This window comes from Zonotrichia leucophrys, chromosome 3 (assembly GCF_028769735.1).
Source record: "Zonotrichia leucophrys gambelii isolate GWCS_2022_RI chromosome 3, RI_Zleu_2.0, whole genome shotgun sequence".
In the NCBI taxonomy this organism is placed as follows: Eukaryota; Metazoa; Chordata; class Aves; order Passeriformes; family Passerellidae; genus Zonotrichia; species Zonotrichia leucophrys.
The window spans coordinates 48,274,349-48,301,005 of NC_088172.1; the positions used below are offsets into that span (position 1 = coordinate 48,274,349).

Below are 26,657 nucleotides of genomic sequence, written 5' to 3' on the forward strand. Positions count from 1 at the left end.
TTAAGAACCTTTTATTCTCTAGTTCACAGGTTAGAGCAGGGGAAGGAGTTAGCAGCTTGGATTTTGCCAAGTTTTCTCTTAAGAGATTGGAAATTTTTAGTGAATAAACACAGTTATGTTTATTAAAAATCACTGCAAAGAGGAAGTTTAAATCATGATTAAATAATGGCAATGTGCTCAGGAAACATTTGTTCAAGCCTCTAACACTAAAGACAGAGCAATACTTTTTTTTTCTTTGCCATAACAGAGTTGTAAACTCTACAGTTAGTCTGGTCTGGCGTCTCTAGTGACAGAAGCACATTCAGCTCCCAGCTGGTTTCTTGCTTGCTAGGATGCAAGAAACTCAGCATTTACAAGGTGATGTATATGCAACCCATGGGAGACATCCATAGGAAAGGAGAGAGCAGCCTCACAAAAGGCAGTTTACCATGCCAATAAGTCTCTGAGTCTCCAGGAGTATTTACTCAATCTGTTTCTGTCTCACAAGCAGAGCTTTCTGTCCCTCAGAGCTCACTTCCACAGCACAGTGTTAGTTGCCATTGGTAGTGTAACTGCAATATGTTGTCCTGGAGCAGATGTGAAGCCCCAGATTTCCTTTTACAGGAGTATGCATGCAGAGCAAAAAGACATTTGCTTGAAGTAAATATTTTTCTAGTATGCCCAGAAGCAGACTGTAAGACTGGCCATCTTAAATTTCCCAATGTTTGCCTTGTACCTTACCATTTTCCTGTAAACTGGAAACACCACAAAACTAAAAATTCAATCTAGGTGAATAGTCTTCTTTGCTTGATTTGATGTGCAAACATAAATTACGTTTACATTTTTTTCCTAGGTGAGTACCCTAAGCACCAGGCCTTAGGTTTGGGCTGATGGGGCAACTGCACCTGCACCACCTGCACTTTGCAGGGGCTGAAGTAGGGAAACCACCTGGCTGTACCCACCCCCAGTGTCCAGTGCAGGGGACTGGTGAGGGGATGGCAACTGCTTGTGAGGGCACCCACGACCTAGGGAGACCTCTCTGGGGGTGGAGGAAGGGGGCTAGAGGAGCTTTATCCTCTGCTAAAAGGTTGTTTGCGCTCTCTCTCTCTCTCCCTCCCTCACCCTTATGGAAGACACAGATGTACCAAATAAGAGGCAAAGGGCAGAAGGAATGAAAATTCTTCAACATTCCAGTAGTAATGATTGGTCTAAAAATAGTCACTTTCTGCTTGATGGGAGGAAAGAGGAGAATGAGGGCAGTGTTTCTGCTGGATTTTGTTTATTAAATTTGTGCCCCTATGGCATCTGGGATAATATGGCCAAACAGGCCTCTTTTAAACAAGCCAGACCTCCCCAGTGAAAGGAATTAAGCCCAATACAGTTGTGATCCCACCAGCTGGGATTCAGCCTCTCCCCCTTGCACTGGTCCACACTCGCACCCAGCCTAGATGTCACGCTATGCAGCCAAGGATGGGCTGAGATGGGGTTGTATAGATGGGCCTCCAGGATGGGAAATGAAATCAGAGAATGACATTCTCCTCTACAGGGACAAATATTATAGCTATGTAAACTCCAATGTTCCTGTCTCAGACATGCTGCATCCTGTTTTTATTACACACAGGCAAAATCCCAAATGGTTGTCAATTTAGATGAGAGGGATATTTGAGGAGAGCCACATGTTTAAATGTAAGATCTGTAATGGATAAATAATAGACCCAAAAGGGATTAAATACTATAAATAGTACATCTATAGATAGTCTGCAGGTGATAGGCGACTGGATCATTTTGTGAGGAATGTTATTAAAACAGAATGGGATTTTCAGCAACTATTGGAGAATGCAATCCACCCAATATTTAATCCCACTAAAATATTTATGTATTTGGCTTCTCACAAGAAACTTTTAAACATTTTTTTCACACAAAGAAAAGCATGAATGACATAATTGTTAAAATAATGTATTGTGCATAGTCATTTTTGGGCTCATCATCTACAAGTCAGATTTTCCAATGTATACACATCTTCACCACCATGGTTTGCTTGATAATAGTACTTACTGTATGTGCTTTTAACTATAACTATTGTGAATGCTTTGGGTAGAAACACAAAGAACATATGCTTTACTACCGCTCAATATTGAGAGAAAACCACAGAGAGTTGTGTCTGAGAGCTTTTTCCTGTGCAGTGTGACTAGGTGCATGCTTGCTACATGTTTTTCTTCAGTGACATAGAGTTAGCTCGTGGCATTTCTCACTTTTATCATTGTTTGAATTTTCAACAATTTCAGACTGGTTTTTATTTGTTTTCTTTGTTGTCTTGGATTCTTTTATTTGGAAATATCCCAGAACTGTATCACCAATTTCTCTTTTTATTTACCTGTGAAGCAAAATTTTCCTGTCCATTCTCCCAGAAATCATGAAACACTTGTGGGTTAAACAGAAATGAGTGTTTAGTGTATATGACAGGTCTGCCTGATATGCTGGCAGCTATCTCTCACAGACATCCTTTCTGAGCTGGCTTTGCTTTACATCATCTTGTGCCACACTGGATAGCAAAAACAAACACCCATCTGTTCACGTGTTCCTAGGATGGGTGCCCACAGAAAGGAAATCCCTGTAGATAAGATGCAGTCATCAATCAGAGAAGAGACAGAATGGAAATTAACCCTAGATCTGATCTATATTTTTTGCAAATCAAGTCAACCCAGGATGGATGCCAGTAGTAGCAAATGAGACACAACACTGCATGTAAAAGGGCTCCCCTATCCCACACAAAAGCTCTTTTCTAATTTCATTGCCTGTTATTCTTCCCCTTGCTCCCTGAAGAAAAGCTATTAAAACATGCCCAGATTAGGGATGGGTTTGAGCATAAGAAAGGCCAAGGTCTCTGCTGACTCCTGTTAGAATAGGATGCATCCTAGACTTCATGATATCTTAGTAGATGGAGGATGCCCCTCCATCTACTTTTTTTACATTCAGAACAGATCTGTAAAAATAATCAGTCAGAAGACTTTTCTGCCTATAATTCAGCATGACTACTCTTTTCAACCAGTTCTATTTGGGACTACAAAACAGAAGAACATAGTTCTTCTGGCAGGAAGAAGACACCTACATAGTTACATTTCTTTATTGAAACTTCAGGAGCTTAATCCCAAAAAAAGCATATGCTATTTGGCATACACTATTTCCTTACCTCATCCAGGACCAAAGGGAAGAATGACAGAATATATCACAGTCCAGGTATATTTAGAGCAAAGAGCTGCCCAACAATGATAAAGAATTTTCCCATGTAGGAGTTTTTCCAAGCCAAGTACAGATATACCACCAGGAGGATAAAGCTGGCCTTGTGAACTTTTACCTTCATGGCCCATCTTAAACTCCCTTTATGCATAAGTTCTCTAATGAGATGGTTATAGCTCCTAGAAAATTAATCTACCCTTGATTAAATCTTTCATCTCTACTTGAGACATGGAACTGCTTCAGTGTCTCTCTCCTGTCACATGCATTGTAATTTTGGCTACATGCAGAGGCTTCTACCAGCTCTGTGATGCTTTCCTTTTTTACTTCTCAAATTCAGAGAAGACAGCTGCCAGATCCTCTCCTCATCTTCCTTCTTATGTGATATTTCTTTGTATAAAACAGCCCGCCCTGCTTAAGAAGAGGAGCTGCACGGAGAGCTGATATCAGTCATTAAGAGTTAATGAAAAAAAATGGGCAGAAAAGCATTTTATCTCAGCTCAGGTTCTTGATCTGCTCTGGACTCACCACACTGCACAGAAGTGTTCAATGTCATAAAATGTGCATAACAAAGCCTGTGTGTAACTAAGCCTACAGAGTTAGTTGTAGAGCAGGTGTTGCAGAGATCAGGGAAGCACTCTCAGCATCCAGACTCGCTCATTTTTACAGCCACACTCCAAAAGTGTTTATAAAATACTGAAAAAATTATAGCTTACTGTAACTGCAGTGGGGCTACAAAAGTGAACAGGTTTTTTTAAATGTTCAGTCCTTTTCTACTGCATGGCATAATTTCACTGGGGAGCAATAAATTTTGTCTCTTTCAGGAATACTCCCTACCCAACACTATCTGAGTTGAAAAGTTGCCAATTTCTGAATATACAGAAATTTGTACATATGAGACAGAAAAACAACCTCTTAATCAGCAATTTGGCCTATTGCATTGCTCAGCATGTGCTAACAATAGTTGTTGGCAGGCTCAGTTCCCTGTGCATGGCAGAGCCTAAATGTGAGATAAATCTTTATTGCTTCTGCTGTCCAGATCAAATCTAGAAAAGGAGTACCTACTTCTCGCCAAAGATTTCATCACTGTGCAAATAACTTAGGACACAAGGAACGCCCTGAACTACCTGGAATCGGGAAAAAGAAATGCCAACCAAGCCAAAAGATTTGTACAGGATTCACGATGAGGAGATTTGGGGTTCTCCTGTGTTTTTCATCCCTTTAGCACCCTTAGTTCTCGTATCTCAGGAGCTGAGATGGTTTTGCAGTGTGCTGCTCCCAGAAATGTCCAGACAGAATGATTTCTTCCCATAGCTTTATGGCACATGTCAGCCAGACATGCCCAAATTTATGTTTGCAAATCCTGTCCATAGAGCAGTGATTTCATTACCTGCAGATAACAACAGTCAAGGCAAAATAATACAACACAGACGAGGCTGATTGTGGTTAACTAAGTTGCTTTTAGTTTATTAATTTTACCCATATACATAGATGACTTTGAACGCACCATGTGGAAGAGGCAGGACAAAGTATAAGAAAATGGTACAGGAAAATATTTCAATATGCAATGTGTCAGTGTACCTACTGTATTTCATACATATTTTACATTGAAAACCAAAACCCCCACAGTTTCCAGAGGATGTACACATTTTGTTTTGATCCAACAAATTTAGTTCATTAATAAGTAAAAAAATAAATCTACAATAGCAACAGTGCAAACACATCAGAACTTGCATGGCATACAGAACACAGATGAATAAAAATTATTATACAAAGGGCCCAGTGTTTCCTATGGTACTGGCTGTGATGTATACAATACACAACAGGGTAAGGAATAAACCGCAACTTAAACAGGAAGATGAACTGCATATTACTGGCTCTGTCTTGTATGGTCGCTCTATTTCAGGAGGTAAAGCTGTCATGCCTTGGATCTGAAATTAAAATAGCATAAAATTATCAGAGTTTTGTCACATAATAGAAAACTCTTTTTGGTCTCAAGATAATTGGCAGCTTGCCTGATAGTCTATTGATAGTTTTGTACTTGGGCTGTGACTCTCACTGTGGAAACAATCAAGCTCAGTAAAAGTATGAATATACTGCATGCCAAATGATCAGCCATATCCAACATTCTCAGCTTGAGAGCAGCAGTACACACTGGCATCCTCTCCAGTCAAGCAAGGATAGACTTTGGTTGCTTGATTTGAATAACCTTATTTTGCTTTGTGGGGTAGTTTGGCAGGTTTGGTTGATGTTTTCATCTTTCTGTCAAATAAAAACAAAAGCTGGCAGTGTCAACTCTGCTGTGGGGACATAGGATGATATTTGAATGTGTTCATTTCTAAGTGCAAGGCTCACACTTGCACGTACAAAACAGCTACAACTGTGTACACAGGTTTTGTTCCACGGAACCACAGAATGGTTGTGGTTGGAAAGGATCTCTGGAGGTCATTGGGTTCCATGTCCCTGCTCAAGCAAGGTCACATACAGCAGTGTCATATTGCTATATACTGAGCATTTTTCATTCTTCCCATAAAACTCAGTGCAATTTTATGGGATTTGACGTAACTAAATGTTTGCTATAGTTTTGACATGAAATTGGAGACATTTGTGTACACAACTCAGCTTGCTTTTCCTAAATTTACTCCCTACACGTTAAAAAAAATAAGCTCTGCAGAAAGTATGCTCCTGGGCACATTTTTGAAAGTTTGAATGCCCACCTGTACAGCATATGCTTGCTTTGGGGACTTCATCTATGTTACTATTATTCTCTACCCTAGAAAGAAACCCCAACTGAATATTAGCAAACTTAATCTTAGCAAACACAACACAACACAACACAAAAGTAAAACTGAAATACAGACCAACTCTATAGAAAAAAGAAGGTATTTTCAACTCAGTTCCTCTGCTTCAATTTTTTTCAGTCTTGTAACAACTGAGGGATTGTTTGGCCATTCAGATTAAATCTGTCCCTGATTTTGATGAGGATGGTCATTTAAGTGCAATATCACTAATAAGGGAAGAGAAAGGAAAGAGTTCTAATCTAGCTTTGAAGAATATGCCCATGTCATTTTGAAAAAGGAAACTATGATTAAGGAAGAGCTAAGAACTCCCAGTTCCAGTGAGCTCATTCTTTGAGTTGTAAGTATTGTTCCTTCATCCTGTAAGATAAAGAGCAACAGTATTTTCCAGAAAGCATACCATTAAAAAAACCTCAGCCTATCCCCACTTGATAAAATTTCTGTGCTTTTCATCATCTTGACCTGTCCTCTGACAAATAATCAGTGAAAGGGTGGCTATGCAATTGCTACTAGCCAGCAGCTGTAAAGGTCAAGAAGTTTTACCAAAACTGGTGAAAAGTCACAGAATTTTCTACAACTGTTTTTTTTCTGTCTACAGCTACTTTCCACAGGAGGTCTACAATGGGACAGAACCTCTTTGATTACTTATAGCACACAGCATTCCTTTGTCGTCCAATGGGCAGAACAGTCTGACCTATGTTGGAAAAACACAAGAATGCTGTGTAGGAAGGGCAATTTCTTCACCACCTGAAAGGACTGTGTGACACACTATGAGGAAGCATGGGCTATCTTCTAGGGTGAGGAGGACGAGGCAGAAGTCCTTTCATAGGAGTTACTTCATCAGTAGTATCTCACAGCAGCTCTGCTACACTGGACTGAAATCACAATAGGAAATAAGCTGGTACAGTGAGACTACCTCTCATTCTGAGCAGAAAATCTCAAAAAAGTGAAAGCGTAGAATTTGGAGTCTGTAAAGGAATTCAAGAGGAATACATATTTTAAAGCATCCCTTTTAGAGATGATATGACATGCACTAGCCATTCTTTTTAAACAAACATCAACATTAAAGATGACAACTTTTTTTAGCAGTATTCTGGTAAAATACCAATAGATATTTAAAATAAATAATAATTTATTGGGGAATTATTTTTTCTCTTACAGGTTTTTTCATCAAGACAATAGGGCAAGTAAAACCATGGAAGATAAAATCTTAATAAGTTGCACAAAGGGAACAGACTATCCAATTTTATTTTTCTGGCCCAACACTATAGACAATTCTAGGACCACTAAAAAAGCAAGACTTATTGCAAGAGTATTCATACAGCTTTAGGTTGTCTAGATGCCCAAGTTAAGAAGGCAGATTCTTAAGGTTTCATTATGCAGTCAGTAAGCTTCCCCTAGAAGGTGTCTCAGAGAGGAAACCTGATTTAGGGATTTCAAATCATCTGTTGCAAGACCCTGACATAGGTCCCTGACCATGGAGGTAGCCAAGCTAGGACAGCTTCCGGGCATGGTCACTTCACCTGGACACACATGGCTGCTCTCTGATCAGTCCCAGCCTCACTGAAATACTCAATCTTCCTATTACTGATCCCAAGTGCTGATTAAAGCTCGAACTTTTCTATTCGTTTTAAACGCTTCTAGAACTCAGGTGAAAGCACTGGTAAAACATTCTCATCATTTGTTATTGTATGTAAATCAAATATAGCTGCGTAAACATCCTGAAGACATATAATCAGATAGTTATTCACATGCATTGAAACACAGTAAATCAGATTAGTTTCATGCCATCGCTGCCTCCTTTTCAGCACACAGACTTACCGACCATTCCGCATTATCTGTTTTTGAACATCTCACGTTCACAGGTAGTTTAAGCACAAGCTGATTATAGGAGAGACCCTCTGATCTGGACCATTTGAATTTGTTCATTGCATCCATAAAAGACAAGTTTTTATATTGCTTAGGACTCTTGATAATGAAAGGCCAAGTCCTAAAGAAAAACAAACAATTAATTTAAAGAAATAGATAAAAACTATCAAGCTGAAATGAATGAGGAAAACTTTTGGGGAACTTACTCAGAAAAATAAACATACTACAACTGTGTATATTATGCCTAGCTCACTAAGTTCTCTTTTCAACTAAGTTCTCTTCTACTGAAAACGGATGCAGATTCATTGATTTTGACAACCTTATGAAAGGCTGTCAGCAGGTTAGTACTTGCTACCAGATGCTTTTAGAAATGAAAGACTTCAAGAGTTGTATTGCTCTTCTCTGATCCACAAGCTCAATGCACAAGCAATACAAAACAGATCTGCTGTAACTTCTGAAGAAAACAAAAACAAAAGAAAGCCACACCCACTCCTAGGTTTGGCAGGCCACGTTGCCAAGGAACCTTTGCCATTAGAAAGCTGCTTCCAGACGGTTCTGCCAAGCTCAGGTCAGAACTGAGGAGTTGCTCTGCGCTGGTGGGCATTAGATAATAACAGGTGTTGTGGACATTCCCTTTGGCATATTCCTGCAAGCTGGCTGCAAGGACACACTTGGCTAGAGGTGGTTTAGAGACCTGCTGCACTGCTCTGGAAGATCTGTCTGGCCAAGTGTGGGAATCCTTCCCATGAACAAATGGGGACAATCTCATTTCTCACCAGCCATATGGAAAGGGAAGGAATGAGATTTCATTTAGTAAAGAAAACTAAACAAGTAACATAGGGAAATCTAAAAATAACCAAAAAACCAAAACCCACAACCTTTTCAATTGTTTCTGCTTTCTCCTTGTTTGACTTTACTGAGAAAAACGGAAAAAAACATGATAGAGGAATCAAACTTTTACAAACACAAAATCAATACAGCTAGAGGAAGAACAGAAGTATCTAAACTTTTATCGAGTAACCTAATTAATACTGTGATTGGACCATGAGTTATCTTTTCAGAATACTTTAAACAGATCTGTGTTACCTTCTCCTAGGTTGTCTCCCACTTGCTTTGGGGAAATTGCCTATGCCAGAGTTCTGGTCCACAACATCTAGGCATACAGACTGTGATTTTAATCAAGTATTTTGGTACTCAGGCCACTGTTATAGCCCAATCACTTTTATCTCTGCTCCTCATGATTTAAACTATTGTTGTGTTACCAGAAAGAGGAAAAATGTTTTAAAGGGAGCCACAATGCTTTGATCCTACTCCCAGTTTGCATTTGTATGTCAAAAGAGACTTTGGAAGAGTCAGTGAAGCAATTCTAGTGTTAGACTGACACAAGAGAGATGAGGATCAGGTCACATATCCTTAGGCAGACAGAGTTTAATGAAACAAGAATTGTGGATTAGGTCATAAATACTAAAGGCATTAATAATCTCCTCTTCTAATTACTATTCCATTTGTGGCAGACAGTCTGCATACTTACTCTATTCAGAACTTCTTTATTTCCCCAGGCCAAATGTGCATTTTTTTGCTTAAGTACAGTTATCATGAATGAACACTCAAGAGAGCATACATTTGTTAGAGTATTTTCTTTCTAAGCTCAGAAAGACTCTTTTAGATAGGACTAATTTAGAAACTCTGTTCTCCCTACATTAAAAGAGGTTGTAAATGGAAATAGTGTGGAAAATTATGTAGACATTGATTGCACTGTGACTTCCTTCAAACTCTTCTTGAACATAAATTTCAGAACTAAGACCACTAAGCCTGCATGTCAAATTATTTTGCAATAATAGCTTTATATGGTTTGTTAAGATAAACTGTATAAGCAAAGACAACTTTTAAAATTTGTAATGACACACAATTAGTCTATCCATTTGATCTTAAAATCTTACGATTACCGTAGTTTAGTGCAACTAAAAATACAAATGTAATTCACCTTTCACCACAAAATGTTCATTCAACTTTTTATTGTTTGATTATTTTTCTGCACTTCATTCATATGGGAACATTCCAATTTTCTTGACTCTTCTCACTGTTTACAACCTCCTGTGGAGATGCTTTAATTTTAAGCACTATAAGGAACATATTTTTGTCCTCGGAATTTCTGTCATCAAAACTACCCAGGGAAATTCAATAACCAGCTCACAAACTCTTTTTCAAGATTACTTCTCTATATATGAGACATTGACATGTTTTAATAAATTGGTAGATTTAAAACATTGATATATAGCATCTTTACAGATGTATGTGGTAAAAAAAACCAAAACAAAACAATATAAACAGTATTATTTCCTTAAAAGAAGAAACTGCTTTTCTATCAGAAGAAAAAAAGATGCAAAATAATTTGACAGGAAAAATGGCAGCACAGCATATTGACCAAAAAACGTGGCACAGTGACTATGTTTCTTTTCTTTCTACCAGAAAGAAAGAAAAGTTGTATGAAAATGATCCAAGAATCCCACAGACAGAAAGAGAGGTGCTGCACATATTCATAAAGATTTTACGTACCTGACTGGTCGATAGATTTCTTTAACACCGATGAACTGGAGCTGTTCCATTATATCAGGAATACTCGCACAGCGGGTGAGGTTGATTCTCGGGTAATAGAGCAGGTATGACAGGCACATTTCATTCCTGGTGCTCAGACCACCCTGAAAATGGGATTTTTCATTAATCAGGGTAGCACTGGAATCCCATAGATTAAACCACCGATTAGCATTCAGAGGCTAATGAAAGGTGTATCAGAAGGCCAAATTTGACAAGTTTATCTCATACATGAGGTTATCAAGTAGCAAGAGACTATTACATAATTAATTACAAAATACTCTGGAAGGTCAAGCAATAGCTTCTAAGTTAAAAGACATCAGAAAGAACACCTGTGAATAAAATAAGGCTCATATTATATTGAAGTGTACTATCTGAGAAGTTCAGGTTTGCTTTCACTTGCCCCCGAGGTACTTAGATTTACCACGTTTCAGAAAAGTGGAACAAATAAGGAAAAAAATCTTGTAGGACAATTAATATGTTTAATAAGAAATATTATTAATAAGAAATATGTTTATTAAGAAATTAATTTAGCTTTGCCTTTTAAAACAGAGGCTGGGATGGAAGATTCATATTCCTTACAACCTATGAACTTAGGTTGTAAGTACATATGCCAGTAAAAAGCAGGAAGGAAAAGAATTATTTCTATTAACAGATAATGTTGACTCAAGAAAAAATGAGCATGCATTATAAAATTAGTTATTAGAATAATATTTCTAGCTAACGGAAGAAACAGACTCTTAAGCAATCTTCCATTGAGAACTATGGGGCAAACAACCATCTTAAAATTAATCTTGGTAAACATGGACAAGATTATAAACTGCATGTTTCTATATCCTGGGTGGGAACAGTTCCACAAGTCTCATGGAACCACAGGAATAGGAATGGAGAAAACAAACACATGAGCCAAGAGTTAGTGTGGTCACCATACAGGAAAACAGGACAAAAACTCAAAAGCCTTCATTCTTGCTCTTTTGCTTTTCATTAAATAACTACTGCATGCGCCTACATGCAATCCATTACTCAGGGAGAAGTATCCCTTTTCTCTCTGGATGCCAGGAACAGCTTTTCCCTGCAAAACAGACAGCCCTCAGGTCTCACTTCCCAGAGGTCTGGATCCAGCCACTCCCCAGGAAGCAGCATCAGACCCTGGCACAGGCAGCTGTATCCCTCCCATAGACAAAGTGGGTTTGGCATCACTCTGTGCGTTCCTAGACAACTGGCACAGTCCAGCCCATGTCCGAGTAACCAAATTTACTTCACCTCCAAAACCCAGTGACTGCATTGCAAAGGCCAGTGCCTCTGTTAACCTATCCAGCTGCTTCTGGACTGTGCCAAACCAGAGCTGGACACCCTCAGTAGGGAGGAGTGGGTTCCCAACACCTCTTCCCAACCCAAGGACCTTTGTTCTGCCTGGATTCTGTATTAGGCACAAAACTAAATAGTTGGAAAACCTCCTGATCACAGCTTATCTAAAAATCAATACAAAAGAACTGGCAATTGCAACTCCAGGGAAAAATGTGTAACAAGTTCATAAAAATAATTCATTACAGTATGCAGAATTTGCATGTTAATACATGTTGTGAAGAAAGCACTCCTTATACCAGAAAAATTTGACTTCTAAGGATTTTTTATGAGCTGACGTGCTTATTTTTACAAACTATGCATATGAATGCCTTAAGCAAAAGATCAGACTAAGATCACAATAGCTCAGATGACCTTAAAAACTAAGAATTTATGAAAGGAAAGACAATAAATAGTTATGTGCACACAGGAATTAGTAAGTAAATTCACTTTTTTAAAACAGTGTTCTGTGAAAAAGATTCTAGTCCCCAGTTTCATCTGTGTACTTATTTTGATCCACCAAAATATTGCTTACCCATGTCATACGAATTCGGTCCACAGTACTGTAGTGGCATTCTGTGACTAAATTATCCCCCTGAAATACAAAGTTTAGGAAGTTCACAGTTCTGAACTTTATCAACACCAGTTTCAGGTAACCACAGATGACAGCAAGCACTTAAGTAATAAATATCAGAGCAGTGGATATGACTTTTTGAAAGAGTGAAGGATTAGGTAATTGCCATATGTTAAGGCCTTGGCACTTAGTATTCATATTATCCAGATCCTCAGGGATTCCCCCATGGATTTAAACAGCGTCTTAATAAGAGTGTTGTCTGGATTTCTTTTAAAATAGCAATGAAGGTACACAGTTACCATCCAATTTTCTGGAAAATTATATAGTAGATAATGTAAACAAATGATACTTGCTGCAAAACTCATCCAGTGCTACTTTACCCAGGCTAATTTACACTGCCAACTTCAATAGAAATATTTGGCAAATGAGGAAAAGAAGGCTTTCCACATCACAAAAACAACTATATCTCTGCCAAGCCTGGGAGTAGAGGAGTGGCAGGCAAAGACTTCACTACATTGACAGATATGTATGGGAAAGGCTGAATACTTACCTTCTCAAGCACATACAATTAACTTTTTGGTGTCTTGACAAACTGATCTACAGTTTGGTAATAGTTTCACTCCCTGTACCTAATCAAGTACAAATTTGAAAATCACCGTGATAATCAAGTGGATGTTTTTTGTATCATTATCTTTACTTATCAACCATTATACTTCCCTAAAAAAAACCAGATCACCCTTCAAAGGCTGAGAATTTCTCCTTTCCTACAGGCTGTTTCTCTAGATCAAGGCTGGGACAATCTGTACTCCAGACTGCTGGAAGAAGGTGCATCAGCCTCATGTCAGCCAAATGGAGACAGAGGTTTCTGAAGTAGCTTGAGCTGGCACAGTGTCACTGCTTTCAGTGGAAATATTCTGTTCCTATCAATGAGGTCTCTGGCTCTTGTATCTTAAAGACTGGATAACATTCACTAAAATTGTTCCTTCTCTTAGACTAGATCTGCTGCTTCCAAATGGAGAAGAGAGAGCTACTATGTGAGGAAAAAAAATAACATGGACTCCACAAACTGAAAGAAGGTTACACTCTTGCGAGAGCTTATAGAAAGAGAGAATAACAAGAATTTACGTGAAAAATCATATTATTAGTTAACTGATTAAACTGTCCTCTGAATTATACCAGATGATGTATGTAAAGCTGCACTGGTAGTTTTGCATAAGATGAAAATGAAAGGCATAAAAAATGGTTCTCTTCAGAGAAAGAATTCCATCTTCTACTTGAGCTGGGTTTTTTTTTTTGTCGTTTTGCTGTTACTATCAAATGCTCTTTATAGTTTTTCTGTTGTCTATTCCCTTATGTTCTTGAATTTTAAGAGGCCTCCTGTTATAATTGCACGAATTTTCCTAAAAATGTTACAGGCTTTCTCTGCAAACCTGTCATCTTCTGCCAGCCCTCTTCCTAAACCCTTCAACCTTCTTTCCTGAAGGAGGTACTTTGTCTTTGAAGCCCCTAAACTACGAGCAATTTGACTTCAAAGAGTAAATTCTGCACTTGAACATCCACATTTTGCTGTAGAAATTAAACTATAAAGTTAGCATTTTAGCTTCTTGTCTTTAAAGTACAAATATCAAAGCCTCACAGTGTGGGAGAAGAGACATAAGAGAGAAAGGGGCTTAAAGAGAAGCCCCTGAAGTTTAAACCATGGGGCTCCTGATCATACCTGAAGTTCAGTCATTTCAATGTTCTTTTCAGACCCATCTCCCTTAGTGATTCCAATTGTAAATAAATTCAATTTTTTGACGCTTTGCAACTGGCAATTTAAAAACATGCTTTTTCACATGCACCAGGACAAGCTGCTCTCCTGGCCAGATCTGGAGCACCAAGGAGATCTTTGCAGCACTAAAATTTCCGTCATCATGCCAAAACTTAAATATGGATACTGGGTGGAACAAAAGAAGAGTGAATAATTTTTAAATGAGTGACACACTAAAAATGCAGACTCCTTTCTTGCAATACCTATGCATAGTTACTGGTTTATAATATAACTGTAGTTGGAATATTTCTACAAGTTCTATTGCATTATTTTCAGGAATACAGTAGATAGAGTTGTATGATTTCTTCTTTCAAAGGGTTTTGTTTACTAGTAAAACATCAGCTGGAACATGGGCATGGAGTTTTGCTCCCAACAAGAAAAAGTGTGAAACAAACAGAAGACTTGGCTGATTTTTAAACATGTTTGTAAGGCTGGATACTTGCTGTGTGCAAATACTGAAGATATGCTACTTGGTCCCACAGCTCTGTAAAGCCATACAGAGGCATTTCCATTATTCATCTTTCTGGATGAGTGAAGATGGTACAGCCCAAAACAAGGGATTTTCTAATCTGCTTTGTTCAAACATTTCTGATAGTAAAGTTCAATTATTATGGATATCAAACATATCCAAGGAATAGCTTGATTTGGTGAACCAAGCCAGTTCTGTGGTGACTCATGTGGACACTCCTGAGACACTGAAACTTTAATGCATGAATGACTCTGCGATAAGTGGAAAACGTAACAGAACATCCAAGAATTCTATGATGCTGGGATAAGAAATTGTGTGGCAAATTTAATCCTAAAGGTAAGAAAATTATAGGCACATGATCTCTTAAACACTTTCAGGAAAAGAACTAAGAGTGTCGTACTGGCAAGATGGTTCTTTCTTCATTCAGGTACTGAAACTCCTGGAAGTTGAAGTCAAACTCGTCGTCATAAGCAAGCAGCTTCTGCTCCTCGCCGTTGTGGAAGTGGCGCATCCTGATAGCTCTGCCAGCAAGGTGAGCATGGAGAAGCACTGCAAACACTTGAATCCCAGCAGGTCTCTCAGCACCCAGAGCCTGGCCAAGAGAAACCAACATCATCACTGTTCCCAAATTAAAAGTAATGTAATGTAATTCCATCTACAAACAGTGAAAATACATTCATTAATGCATTTTTAATTCACTCAGTTTACTGAAAAATGCAGTCTGAAGCAAAACCAAGACATTAAGTGAAATTCGGGGTTTATGTACAAAAAAGACTAGGGTTTTTTCTGTGATTATTTTTTATAACCAAAACATGTTTTTACTCCTAACACACCCATTTGTTAAAATGAAAATCAACTGGACTGCAAATAATTGTCAATAGTTTTAAGACTTTCAAAGGAATGGTACTAAAACCTGCACATTATTTTGGTGCTAATGGCCAACACTAATGAATGTGGATGTTTATTGTGAAAATGAATTTCTCTGCAGTTATGAATGACGCCAAGAGACGCACTTCAAATTGAGAGGCTGTAGTTGTAACATCCTCTACTTTCCATCTTTAAGTGAACTGGTAGGGAAATAGCATAAGTTTAAATCTAAAAGTTTTTTTCCAGGTCAAAAACATTTGCAAATTAACTTTTCCAAATTGACACAAATCTGGCATCACTCCCATTCTGGCTGACACCTACTGATCTAAACTTTATGTTGAGTATGCTCAGCTATAATTATTTTTCAGAGCTCAAGGTAGAAATAATCTGTCATCACAATACCTTTCAAGAACAGCCCTAGGGTCAGAAGCCTCATGATAATGGATAACTCAAGAGTTATAAGGCTGAAAATGCCAGGAAAATACACAACATTTAACACCACCAAAAACAAAACTAAATTTTGTATCTAATTTAGCCTTCATTGTAAACCATGTTATTAATTCAACCTTTCCCTATGGAAGACAAAGTATATGAGAATCTCCCATTATACAGTCACCATAGATTTTAGACAGTGCTTCCATTGCCTGCAGAGATATTTAAGTTATCTTAATGAAACCAAGAACTTAATAAATGCAAAACCTGTTTAGGTCTTCAGTTTCTGTGGCTGGTGTAAGAACACCTTTCAGGCTTTCATTTCATCATTAGAAGCCTTTTGCACATGCCCACATCTGAATTAGTCTAAACTTTTTTTCTGAGCTAGCTATATCCAGAAAGCTATTAATACCAAAGTTATTAATAGCTTTGCCACGGAAAGCACTGTATGCTTACATATTTAACACAAAATAAAAACATTGCAACCCCTGTGTCATTCATTATTACTCAAATAAATAAAGCAGCCTGAGTAGTGAGCATGCCAAGTACCCAGTTCAAAAAGACAACATTTTGGAGGACAACATGTACCACCAGATGCCTTTGCTTATGTCTTTTAACTGTAACTATCAAATTTTGCAAGAAGTTCAAGTGACTCTTCCAATTATTTCCATGAATGAAAACCAGTGGATTCAGGCAAGGGACATACCTCTTCCAGACATTCCAGTGTGCAGTGACCCTCTGACACAAATTCAGGCATGCCTGGTGGGATATTGTGGAAAAGGCTGACCCAAAGACCAGCTTCAATAACTCCAGCATCGTATTTCCTTAAAACTGGAGTATAAATTAGCCTCAAACCAGAGTTATCTATCAAGCCTGCAACAAAAGAACACACTTAGCCATGGCTAAAAATCAGGTTTTCAAAGGAGAACAAAACCCAAACCATATTGTTTCATGTTTTTCATGCTACATCATAAGTTTTCTACATGAAAATCAATAAATCAATCTCAATGTTATGGAAATGTGTGAAACCATATGCAGAAAGTGGTTTTTTCTCTTCAAAATTTTCAAGCCACATGTTGTCTTCTAGTTGAGAATTTTATCTATTTCTTCATCTTGGGTCCTACCATTAATTATATTTTTTCCCTTTGCTTTGGATTGCCTGTTACATTACAGACTACCCGAGATGAAAAATACATCCCTTTTACAATCTCTCCAATTAAGAGAGCATCAATTAAACATGAAAATTGCCTTACTAAATCCCAGACTTGTAGACAATACCCCCACTTTGAGTGAAGTAGACAAGAGAATTACAGAGTATGTTAATGTTGCTCTGACTCAAGAACTTATCTTGACTTCAGAAATTGGTTTAAAGAACCAAAGCCTGCTGTTTGGAGGCTGTGTTTTTAAGAGTCAAAATAATACAAATCTATTTTGTTCACCCACATATGTTTAGCCATATGTGTTTGTTTGTGCATCCAATAATAATTTATGTTGCCTTATTCATCTAAATGCTTAGAATACTTGTCTTCTTTTAGTAATTTTTATTTGTAAAGATATACACAAAAAATTATTAATCTGTTTGTGCACAGGAACTAAATTCTGTTAGCTCATCTATTAATCTCTTTGTATTTTTGAATAATAACTGACACAATTTCAATTTTGGAAATGAAAAATGCAAAAAACATATTGAATATCTCAGAGAAGGTAAGATGCTTCCTAATGACCTATATTAGTCTTCTGAAAAACAAAGCAGACATAGCAGTGCCTGAAGCCAAATTTTACATCAATATGATATCAGCAGTCTATTTTAAGATAAGCAAATGGCAAAGGTACAGAGCAGGGATTGTTACACAGTCACTAAAATACCTAAGATGGAGTAGTGCATATAAATATTAAGGAAAAAAGGATATGTACTGTGCATAGCCAATTAAGAATGGTAATCAGCCTTGAGACCTTCTGCAACATACAAATCACATTTAAGGTGATACATTGTGTCCCACAACATCCCAACTTTAGCATTTGGGAACCCCTACTCACTCCCTTCCTGGAGAAATTTGCATCACCTCATCAACTTGACTTTTTCCTTTTGGTATTTCTGCTTCAGAAATTGTTAGACATTGTTAATGTCTAAATGTCAGACACTCAGCTGTATGGCAAAACTCTGGTATGTCACAGTTTCTGATAAACAATCTCAAAAGAGGCCACCTTTCAAATGAGAAGTGAATGTTAAGGACTACTAAACCAGAAACAGTGAAACCCATCCATATTAAACTAGAAAATGTTTCAACTCCTCCTAACTGGGAGCCAAAAGCCACTACCAATCTGAGTCACTTAAGAAAACATTACCCCAGGTCACAAAGTGAGGCAAACAGTGCAGCCTTTCACCAAACTGGGAAAATGCAGGTGCCAAAACACACAAAGGAAGGTGACCCAGTGGCAGGTTTGCTGCTGTGTCAGGAGAACTCATTTGTCCCACGTGAAGCAGATGGAGCACCCAGGTCTGCTCTCTTGCGCTCCTGGCACAATCTTACACGGTGTATTTTGCCAGGGAGGAGGAAAACTATGACCTGGATTACAAACACTCTGCTCTGCCTACACTGTCTGAATTTTCCCAGCTCTTTTGGGACTATCCCAGCAAGGCACAATTGTTCCTATTGCTTAAAAGGAAACAAAACATTATCAGTTTCCCAGTTTTTTGTATGTGCCACCAGCTAAACCAACGCTATCAGGAACAGTCAATTAAAACAAAATGACGGATTTAGGGACACAACCAAATCAAAGGGACAAACCAAAGGGACACAGTTTTTCAGCATGTGATTTCTTGGGTTTTCATGCAACATTTGATGAAAAAGCATACAATATCAAGGATGCAAATTAAGTTTATTGTATCCCATGTCCTGAAAGCACAGAGTCTGTCATTAAATTAAAAAAAAAAAAATTAAAATATGAAGATGGGAAATGACAGTAAGGCAGAGTGCCATAGCCCACATAGCAGATTTTATTTTAATTTTATTTTAATTAAAATTTTATTCTTATTTTATTTTATTTTATTCACGAGGGTGTAAAGAAAGGCCAGTATACTATCCTGCATTGGATTTTACTCAGTTCATATGTAGTATCCACCACAATATTCTTGGGTACAGTAAGTTAATAAACTTTTGTTTCAGAACAAAAAAGTATCTTTCCCAGAGGCATCTTCAAAGTTCCCCTGATTTTCCTGGGATTTTTTGTTTCTCCCTTTTACTTCTTCTAAATATAAATTAAATTCAGGAAGAACAATTTAAAACACTATTACAAATTAAAAGCTTATATTTTAAAATAAACTGGTTTTTGCCTGGTGAATGGTCTAGACACTTGAGTCTATACTTCTGCTTCAGAAACTGTCCACTGTTCAGGTAGATGTATCTCTAAAAATATGCAGCAAAAAAAAATTCAAGGGCAGTGAGAAAAACACTGTAAACCAGGAACTATTGATCAGGAGCAAAAATGACCTTCAGTTTTTTATTTGCTCTGTTTGCCATGCAGTGCAGGGATGAGCACTTGTGTGTAGTACATTTTCCAGTCCGGCATGCTTTAAAGCCTGTGGGGCTACAAACCTTCTGTCTCTGATGGATTGTCATAATGCACCTCCATAAGGACAAACAGAGGGTCAGCTGCTGTGCCGATGGATAAGCCAACATGAGGAGGGTAGGTGAAGCCCTGGAAACCAATACACATGGAAATCAATACAGAGTTAAGGTATTTTTTGCCATGGTTAAGAGTTAATTTCTCTTTGTAAGTACATTGACTCCTTCTTGCAATGATATCATCATATTAATGATAAAATTTACAAATATCACTTCTTTTACAGCTTTCTGAATATAGCATTGAGATAAAATATACCTATTTTGTACTTAATAAACTTAATAACTATGTCAATATAAAATAGTAGATCTAATGCTTCCCAGAGGACAAGGCTCTGGGCAAACTATTGTAATTTCACCTCTGACCCTGCTTTGAGTAGGAGGCTGGATTAGAGACTTCCTGAGGTCCTTTCCAACCTGCATTAGCCTGTGATCTTATGATTATTTATTCTGTATTTATTGTTCGAGCAGAAAAGGAAAATTCCATTTTAAACTTACAAACATTGCATCATCAAGCACTTAGTCTGACAATAAAACCCTTATGAAGAAGTGAATCAACATTTCAAATGTTCCCAGCTTCTGAAAGCAGTAATTTCCAGGGAATACTGAGGTTGCATGTAGTTAACTTGCTTTTTGTGCACAAATAACTGTATTCTAAGTAAAATTATTTGAACAATAAAGGTGATTTTTATGGCTATGTTTCCACTAGCAAGCCAATAAAGAAGTAGCTCTGCATGGTGTAACAGCTTGTGCTGGACCCACTGCCCCCAAACGATGCTCCTCTGGACAAGCTCTGGTCAGGTTCCATTTATTGCTAAAGGTGCTGGGTTCACCCCTGCACATTTATTTTAACTTCATCCCAGAGAGGCCTGTGCAAATTCTCAAACCACTCATGATGATAAACAAAGCTTTGTAAGTGGGGATAACTGGGAGATTTACTTCAAAAGCTCACTCCCGATTGAACCCAAAATACCAATGTCTCCTAAGTGAACTCATTTACCAAATTCACTTTAATTGGAATTAATCTGCACCACTTTATAGTTTATAGCTAATATTTTAATATGCAATTTGACATTCTAACTTTCTGAAATGTGCAATTTGAAATTCCAACTTTCTGACACTTGATGGACATTAATGGATTAATTGCAGTTTATAGTAAAAATTATTATCACCTTCATTTTACATAGGGGTAAGCTAAATCTAAAGTTAGTGAAATGGGTACTTGGGCAAACCTGAATGTAACCCAGATCTGTCAGATTCCTCTCTACAGATTTAACAACAGCATCATCCTTGCAAAAACCTCCACAGGGCTTGTCAAATGATAACTTATTTATATGAGTTTTTAATTTCACTTAGATTAAGACAGTTAAAAGTACAAATACTAGGTCAGAGCATAGCTGATGGCAAAAATGCACAAAGCATACACCAGGGATAATGCTCCTAGTGGATTAAACTTCTTTTGATGGGTCCATGTAACAACTCTTGCTTCCTCACACTGCAGCACTTGCAGATGGTTTTGGACTGCGGGCTGGCCAACGAAGGTTCCAGAAATTTTCATCACCCCAGTCCCTCTCTCTGCCCAAATCATCATTTGGGCACACAGTGAATCAAGGGTGTAAAGAGCTAGGATTCTTTTCGTAGTCATGCTGTGTTATGTCAGCTGAAAGCACTAACTTCAATGCAGCCTAAATTAACATGAAATAAGCTGCAAACACAGCCTGGGGTGAGAATGGCATCACAGCCTCTGTTTTCTGTAGATATGCCCCACTGCCATATGTAAAGTGGTCCTTATGCTGGCCCTGCACTGACACAGGACCTCTCCTACACTGAAATGTTTCTTTGGACAGGTAAGAGACTTCAGAACAATATGCCTGAATGGGGCAACACTGAAACCAGGTCCTAGTGAGGCACAAAATTAATTAAATTAATGTAAAACTTCATTTGGAGAGTTGTGCCTGTGTGTCTTTTATGAAGCCACCTACAGACACTGCTTTTCTTTCTGTCATTATCCACAGGTAGCAGATACTGGTCATTGCTGGAGGCACTGTATTTCCATGTCAGATGGGACAAGCTGATACAGCAAGAGATTTCCATGCTCCAAAGCTATCTTCCTCCCCTAAGGCATCAACTCCCTCTCCACTATTTTCATTACTTTTGGGTTGTCACTCAGGATGACCACTGCACTGCATACTTGAAAGGCCAAGAGGAGGTTGAGGACTTACTGCTGAGGCATTTAGGGACTGTGATCCCATACCATTAAGAACAGACAGATTAAGTAATCACTAACATACTAGGAAGACATTTCCTGATGATACACACCCTCAAAAAGCCCCACTGATGAACCATGCTAGACAGACATTCATCCTACCTCTCCTCCAATGGCCCAGGCAAAAATGACTGTCTCACATGTAAGAAAAGAGTCTGGCATATTGGGGTGGTAACACTCATGCCCATAGTCCAGAACACTGTCATTCAAATTGCTGCTGCACTGGTACAGGAGGATGTGGTGCACCAGGTTCTCATGGCCTTTCTGGATCAATGGTTTAACCTGTCAATGGCAAAATTAAAAGAAGAAAAAAAAAAGAAATCATATCTCAATGTGACTATTTCAATGCAGGTATGAAGACAGGACTAAAAATTCTATGGTACTTTCATTTTAAAAGAGGAGACTCGATGTTAGATTGTACTTAGCTTGAGATGTAAGCCCAGCACTCCACAAACTCAAGGAGTGAAGTTTCCAAAATTTTCATTTTGCCCAAGTGCATCAATGAGGGTCAGGAAAAACATTCAGCATCTGGACAAAACCTCTGTTACAATCTTACTTGTTCTCTCTTCTCCCATCCTAGTCTTGCACTGTCACTTTTTTCTCCCTGCCCAGTCTTGTTTAGCCACATTCCAGCAGGAGGGGGGATATAAACCAGCTGAAAATGTGTTCTGCTGAACCAGCTTGGTGTCTGAACTACTCAGAGGTTTTCATCCCTGTTTCTGCACATTCCTCAGCAGCTCAAAATGGACTTTGAAATTTTTTTGACATTTACAAGAAATTAGAATTATTTTTTTTTAATCCTCTCAGTTGTAAAGACTTTATTAACATGAAGTCATTCTTGAGAGGTTGGGCGCTCCAGCCTGTTTATGGCAGGGATGAGCTGGAGGGCTCTCAGGGGTGCTCCAGTGCCCCCAGTATAATTACACCACAGAATTTCTGCATAGGCTAAAATTATTTAATTTCCATGTAAGTGTTCACTCCCTGTTTGGATGGGTGATGTTAAATCATCTCTGTCAGAGATGATGTCCCTGGGGCAAAGATGAATACTTCTGAAAATAATTATTTTGCATTTCAGAATGACCATATTCCACAAAATATCAGCATATAAAGGACAGTATTAAAATGAAAGTTTTTCCCTTGCTTTTCCTTTCAAAGATTTCATCCCATTCTATCATATCTACCTTCAAATTCAATAAGATAAAGATTAATATTTTCATAAGGAAAGTAAAGCTTTGACAATGCAACTCTTAAGATGCAGGGTGCCATGCAGTATTGCATTTCAGTATTAGGAAAGAGAAGGTTACTTAAAACAGGAAAAGAATATATATGCATCCTAAATTTGCATCCATTTCATTTTGCAGGCACATCCATGCGCTACTGGAGGACAGGAACAGGGTAAGCAGGAGCAGTTTATTACATTATTAAAATATTGTCAGCATGATTTCCCTCTCTGCATTTTGTTCAAACCACCATTAATTACAAAAGAGGAATGGCAGGAGCAAGCAGCCAGAGTCTGTGTGCATCAAGGCCACCCTTGCTGACATGAATCTGCAAAGTTCGTTGGAGTTGGGCTCTTGGAGAGGTCAGATGCTGCTGAGCACCTGCATGTCCACCCAAGAAGAGCACAACCCCCTTCACTGCACTTAGAAATCAGTGGAAGGATGCCAATTGATTCAGATGCACCAAAGTTTTATTCTGGAGGGAAGCTGAAATACTCCATAAAGGATCATCTGTAGTGTTCTCAGTAATCCCTGCTCAGTTAGCATTACCACCCTTGTGAATTACTGCACTGTGGAAGGTATTTTTGAAGAAGATGAGTCAATTTTTCCATGAAATAAGAATGTATTCCCCAATATATCAGACTGAATGACAAAGATTCAGAAATCCATTCCAGCTTGATGTTGCTTCTTCCCTCTTTCCATCACACACCTGCATATTTATCCAAGTACTGCAGACCCAAACACAGTCATGACATGGCAGCTAATACATTAAATACCAGAAGGTATCTCTAGATTTTTGAAGCTCTGCATACTGTATATGTTAGTCAAGAAATGGTTGTGAGAATATTATCCCTCTATCTACCAAGAAAAAAGGGAACTTTTGTCCCAACATGTGATAGCTCTGCCTGCTGCTACAAGATCCCAGCACCTGCTGTGCTTACAATCACTACTTCAAAACCAGCTTCCCCTCAAAACAATGGGACATCACCAAAATTAGAAACTCACATCCTGTCATTGGTTTTTAGTGTCAGTTACCTAAACAATTACAGCACTTCAAAAAGCAGTTTTGTTCAGCTTTCTGTAGTGAAGAAAAGAAAATAAAAAACTAGAACAAATCCTTACACATCTTTCCAATGCATCTTGTAGGAAAACTTACATTCTTCAGATGCAGAAATAAATAATGAAGACCAGCAGTGAAGGTATGCTTTTCACATATTTTTACTACAATCTGGTTAAAGAGAAATTTCTTTTCCCCCTTTTAAATAGCATATAAATAAGAAAGAAATAAATTATTAGAGAGGTCAAAATTCTATTTTAAAAAATTTTAGGAAAATTTCAGTAATCCCTCATTGTTCCAAAATGCATGGAAGTATTTTAATGGGTTCCTTCTTAAGGCTCACAGCATTACTGCTAAATGAAACAAGAGAAGGTAGAGGGCCAGAGCCCTTAGACACTTCTCTGATCTGAAAAATAACTAACTGTATTTACATACTAGGATAACTTCAGCAGAAAAGAAAATTAAAAAATACAATTCCATATTCTACTGTAGTGTTTAACTGGAGCAGGGGTTTAAATATGCCATTCTACATCCCAGCTGAGTTTTGCCCTATTTACTCAGCTATTGGTCATTTTAGCTTATAGAATAGATTAGTTATTTAGGTTGCCTCATACTTCCTCTCTGACTTTCCACAAAGTACATCTGTACAGATTACTTTGTTCCAAGCCAAAAAGAAATTTCTAAACCTCTTTTTTGTCTCAAATAAATAAAATATTGTTTTCTGGCCAGCTTTACAAGTAATGACGAACAACAACTGAGTTTCTCAAATAAGGGGCCAAATTCAGGAAATCATTAATGCATTCAGAAGTGCACATAAGTAGTCCTAGATGTAAAATTAGTTGCTAAAGTAGGTACCTATAATTAAGTCTCGAGATCAAGGTGGCTTGTTTACCAGAGTACTCATAGCCTCAATGAATGATAACAGAATTAAATAAATTTCAGAGCTCTACTTCTCCTGGTCTCCAGTCACAATGATAGAGGACCAGCCCTGAAGAGTCACCAGGACTGTTTTGTAAATTTGTGTGACTTTCAGGATACTTCTGGAAAGAAAATTATTCAAAGTGGCACACTAGGGCCACTTCAGGAGTGAAATACACACACAAAAATTGATAAAAACAGGCATGGTACATAATATTCAGTAAACTCTGTAGATGTAAGTCAACAGCTAATTTTTATTTGGACACATCAATATAATACACAGCCTTGTTTGCTCTCTTACTACAAGGGGACTCTAAAATGACACTTGGAGCCCAGCAACAAGATAAGCAATAATTGAGTAATTTAGATAGGATGTAGTGAAAATGGAAATCCACCTTTCATTTTCATTAATTATGAAGAAACCTGTGACTTTGAAATGTATTTCCTTCCTCTGTCCTTGCCAATTCCTACCAATCTCTTGCTAGCCAAAGAAGTAAAGAAAGAAACTGAAAGGTGACTAAAAATGGAATATACATACTAAAATGGAATATGCATATAACTACCTATCTTCCCCATTTTACCTCATTCTTTGAGGACCATCTGTGGAGTTTTCACTGTTGCTGACACGCAGGGAAGACCCAGCTGTCAGGGTTCATCTCTTTGCCGTGTTGTGAATAAGCCTGCAGAGATACTGCACCACTGGGCACCTCAGTGACTTCTTCCCCTGCAGGCAAACTGCATTTTCTGCTTGACATTTCCTAACTGCCAGAGGCATGAAGAACAAAAGCCCTATATCCACTCTACATCAAATTGCCCAAAGCGTTTGGGATTGCAAAAATGTAAGTGCATGCAACAAGGCACAGCCTCTCCTGTTTTTCATGAAACCTGCAGGAAGAAGATCCTGATTTATTATTCATGATCGTTTGCTTTTTGCTTCTTTTTCTCCACCCTTCTTGAAAGCTTGGCCAAAAAGTCTTTCAAACTGAGCAACTGACATACATGAACCACACTGCCACTAACAGAGGTAAAAAATAATAGATGCACTATAAAACACCAGTACTTCACATCAGGGCTGCCAAGGAAGGAGGTATTTAAAATATATCACATTCAAATGTAAGTGAAGGTACTGTCTTCTGCAACCAAAAGTATGGGTTATGGTCATAGTGATTGGTTTGTACTCATTAGGCAGGCTGAGAGGTTTTAGAGAGCTCCCTTCATGGTCCTGAATCTCTTAGGACTTGTGAAAATGCTGACTTTCAAAAAATACAAAATAAAAAATAAATCTAGTTTTTCTACTGTTAAGCCAGATGATATGTATGCTGTTCACCTCTCATTTCAACAGGCTGACATCACATGAATGAAGAAAATGTTTATATCTTCTCATCCTCAATTTTTCTTCCTCTCTTCTTTGTTTCCTATTATCACTTTATCTAATGCACAGTCTGAACATTGTCATATGTTTAGGGGGTTTTTTCCTTATAAAAGAAGCCAAAATTTTAATATAACAGTGCTTTGCATCTCAAGCTGATGATAAGCAGGGTCAAGATACTAATGTGTGAAGAATTAAACAGGAGGAAAATGCAAACAGTTCAAGTGGTCCAAGAA

General features: G+C 38.0%; 1 protein-coding gene across 1 annotated transcript in view; it reads right to left on the reverse strand.

The window, feature by feature from the left end:
• Positions 1 to 4,666: 4,666 nt before the first annotated feature.
• The window catches only part of MOXD1 (monooxygenase DBH like 1), a 50,013-nt gene continuing 28,022 nt past the window's right edge, over positions 4,667 to 26,657 (reverse strand). The window contains exons 5-12 of the mRNA XM_064706908.1: positions 21,960 to 22,139; positions 19,565 to 19,667; positions 16,675 to 16,841; positions 15,070 to 15,261; positions 12,352 to 12,411; positions 10,437 to 10,579; positions 7,833 to 8,001; positions 4,667 to 5,144 (exon numbers count right to left, since the gene is read on the reverse strand). Of these exons, the coding sequence (XP_064562978.1) occupies positions 4,980 to 5,144; positions 7,833 to 8,001; positions 10,437 to 10,579; positions 12,352 to 12,411; positions 15,070 to 15,261; positions 16,675 to 16,841; positions 19,565 to 19,667; positions 21,960 to 22,139 (1,179 nt within the window). The 3' untranslated portion in view covers positions 4,667 to 4,979. The remainder of the gene's footprint in view (positions 5,145 to 7,832; positions 8,002 to 10,436; positions 10,580 to 12,351; positions 12,412 to 15,069; positions 15,262 to 16,674; positions 16,842 to 19,564; positions 19,668 to 21,959; positions 22,140 to 26,657) is intronic.